At 37.2% G+C, this 3204-nt stretch overlaps 2 protein-coding genes across 3 annotated transcripts in view; one reads left to right on the top strand and one right to left on the bottom strand.

The window, feature by feature from the left end:
• Positions 1–306: 306 nt before the first annotated feature.
• Positions 307–2032, bottom strand: LOC107660245 (nuclear nucleic acid-binding protein C1D-like). Its single transcript, XM_016449511.1, has 5 exons — positions 1961–2032; positions 1301–1450; positions 1152–1218; positions 1014–1069; positions 307–852 (listed from the first exon to the last, which is right to left on the bottom strand). Exons 2-5 carry the CDS (start codon positions 1436–1438, stop codon positions 673–675), a joined length of 441 nt encoding a protein of 146 aa, XP_016304997.1. The 5' UTR covers positions 1439–1450; positions 1961–2032; the 3' UTR covers positions 307–672.
• A 741-nt stretch (positions 2033–2773) lies between these two features.
• The window catches only part of slc29a3 (solute carrier family 29 member 3), a 12650-nt gene continuing 12219 nt past the window's right edge, over positions 2774–3204 (top strand). For both annotated transcript variants that reach the window (XM_016449486.1, XM_016449487.1), the window contains exon 1: positions 2774–2919. The gene's annotated coding sequence lies outside the window, so the exon portion shown is untranslated. The remainder of the gene's footprint in view (positions 2920–3204) is intronic.

Raw genomic sequence — 3204 nt, 5'->3', positions numbered from 1 at the left:
AAAGTGAAAGTAGCCTTGTCACCTGACCTGAATACAGCACGCTGATTCGCTAAAATGGACTTGTCGGCTTCTGTTCAAAAACAACAATGGCGCTTGTCGGCTTCTGCAGTAAAACGTGAACTCGCGATGCCTTGAAAGTGGACAAAACCGGCTTTTTTGACAAAACGTGTTTAGGGTTCAGATCGCGCTATATGTGGAGAATAATGCACGGCAATTAGCTAAAAAAAAATTTAAAGTAGCGTTTATCGGTTTTTGCAAATGAACTCTTCAATTGCAAATGAATTGACAAGACAGAGAGGATTTAGTAGTTTTAATGGGACAGGTATTATGAATGGTCCACATTTCAGATTATGTAACCCCAGATCTAAAATTTACTCGAAACTAAAAAAAAACAAAAAAACATTCTCTTCAAATGCAACTGAATAAAACAATAATAATAAAAACTGTAGGCTACTTAAATACCTGTAACTTATATTGGGTTTCTTCTTTAGTTTGAAACTAGTCACGATCTTGAAAAGAATGATGCTACTCAACACAGCATCATAACAAATCACCAGGTAACCGGCAGACTTCTTATGCAGTTTCTCAATGCTCTGAAATATGTGTTATGCTTAATCCCAAAGTCTGCTAAATATTTGCCGAAAAACGTCAGTGTTTCACCAGTCAATTCAATCAAGAAAACCTAATGTGCTTTCCTCTCTGGGGATGCTCAGCTGTGTCTTCTCTTTTCTTGTCCTCTGGATCCCACAATGCATTCCTAACAAACCGCGATGCTGCACCTTTGTCCAGACGTGCAGCTTTTCTTTTGTCCGTGATCTCTTTGACTTTGTTCATGTATGTCCTGATCCTATCCTGTGAAGTAAAGGAGGATGTTAGTTCCCTTCTCAATTAATCAATACAAACAGTAAGCTATCCTTCATAAACAATGCATTTTACCTACACATACTGTATTTCTGTTCACAGATTTAATGCATTAAACCTAAAACGCAAGTAAAATGACAAACTTCTCTTACCAATTCTTGTTTAATCGCATGGTCTTTCGGATTGACTCCTTGTGTCACCAGATACACTAAGAAGAAATATTCAATCTTGTCATGTCAGCATTTCATTAAACATTACGTCAAGTAAAAGATGAAGGTGTAAAATCTTACTCCAGAACATTGAGTTGAGGGCATATGCAGACATCAGATCCAATTTAGCACGATCAAGAGGATCCAGCTTGAATGAGGTACAAAAAGATCAAAACGTAACTTTATGTGATAAAGTTCATATTTTGATTTGTGCATTTGCTTTCACATACTTGAAGCAGATTGTCACTTCTGGATACAGACACGAGCGTTTGGACCATGTTCTGGACAGAGCTCAAAGAGGTCTCAAAATCATTCAGGTTTTCCTCAATTTCAGTGGGATAATCCTCCATCGGACCATCATCAGCCATTGTATGAACAGACTGAAAACATAATGATATATTAAAAATTATATTAGTGTTCCAACAAACTATGACCAATTAATTACCTGAGAAAGTGTTTTTTTTATTTTTTATTATTAAGTTGATAGAGCATGCATTCATCAGCTTCAAGCCGTTTAAATTCTTCAGAAATGAGCATAGCTGGAAAACTAAAGAAAATGCATGACTTATCCACGATTTTATTAACTTGGCTCTAGCTAGGCCTGGGATTTTAAATTCCTTGATATTTGACTATTGGGACATAACTAATGATACTACAACCATAACCCAGATTATGTTAACGCTGTAACATTATATAACATTTAAAGCATATCAAACAAGTAAAAGGAATAAAACAGACATGTCCGCTTCATCCTCGTGTGTTGGTGACTGCGTGTTATAACAGCACCTTTAATGTTACTGACTAAAAAGCCATCTAAGGCAGCTCATTAAACACTTATTAAAATCAAAGCTACACATAAAGTACGTTTGTGCTATTTAAAAAGCCCATACCTGTAATCACACACCACACTGCGCCTCCACTGAGCACAGAACAAAAATAAGCGACACTCAAATGCGCCGGTGTTTCAAAATAAAAGCCATGAAAAAGCTCGTATTGCGTTTTTGTGCGGAGTGCTAAATATCAAACATTTTAATTTACAGGGTGTTATTCTGTGTTTTTTTCCACATTAATACGCTTAGTAAATATTACACTAATAAATAAAACCGCACATAAACAGTATTTATACTGTAATATTATTAGCTGTATTTATGACTGTAACCCATCCTCCTTTTCAGCGACTCATCCTTGCTTAAAATGGCGGGGAAATAAACCTTGCTAGCGTAGTATTTTATTAATTTACTTAAAATAGTGGACGTTTGTCGTGTTAAAGTTTTTATGAAAAATGGGCTTGGCATTTACTTTTGCTTACAATGATCCAGCTATTGAGACTAATTCTTAAACGTGTCTTTATAAATCTCTGTTGACAACAATTTCTTCATTACCTGCAATTAAAGTCATTATGAGTTATATTTTCAACTTGTATTATATTTTTAACTTGCCTTGAGACCTTTAATTTGAAGTCTTGTTATTATTAGTGCCTACTGCACTAGGCATAGACTAAATACTGGGTGTTTCAGGTCTGACGACATCAAGCGGGCGTGGTTTGAGCGAAAGGTCAAGGAGCATGCGCAGTTTACACGCTCCGTGTGAAGCCTGCGAAGCGGCGATGATCTTTTAAACCACGCCCGCGTGATGTCGTCAGACCTGAAACACCCAGTATTTAGTCTGTGCCTACTGTGCACTACAGTGCCGTCCGCCAAACACCAAAGAAGAAGAAGAAGTACACTACAGATTGTGTCGTGTACTCCGATGCATACATAAGTCACCATGTCTACCGAGAGTGTGTTGTTATTGTCTGTCAGTGGGGAGCTGGTACGGGAAAGATGAATTCAGCTGAGTCAAGCTATTGGTGAGTTTCTAAGTTCATCAGCGTTGTTGCAGTTCCACCCAGTTCAGCAGGTCTGAATTGATTCATAAGCGAAGGAATACAGTCACCTGATTACGGTGTCCGGATAAACACGAGACTTTTATCTGTTGTAAGTGTACTACTGTGATTATAGACTAGAAACAGCTGTTTTGTCTCCCATAACAGCTATATATATATATATATACACACACACACATTTACATTTAGTCATTTAGCAGACGCTTTTATCCAAAGCGACTTACAAATGAGGACAATAAAAGCAGTCAA

The sequence above is a fragment of the Sinocyclocheilus anshuiensis genome, unplaced genomic scaffold (genome assembly GCF_001515605.1).
Source record: "Sinocyclocheilus anshuiensis isolate Anshui unplaced genomic scaffold, SAMN03320099.WGS_v1.1 scaffold475, whole genome shotgun sequence".
Lineage (NCBI taxonomy): Eukaryota > Metazoa > Chordata > Actinopteri > Cypriniformes > Cyprinidae > Sinocyclocheilus > Sinocyclocheilus anshuiensis.
The sequence above is the reverse complement of the archived record's forward strand: the minus strand, read 5'-3'. Positions and strand labels throughout refer to the sequence as shown.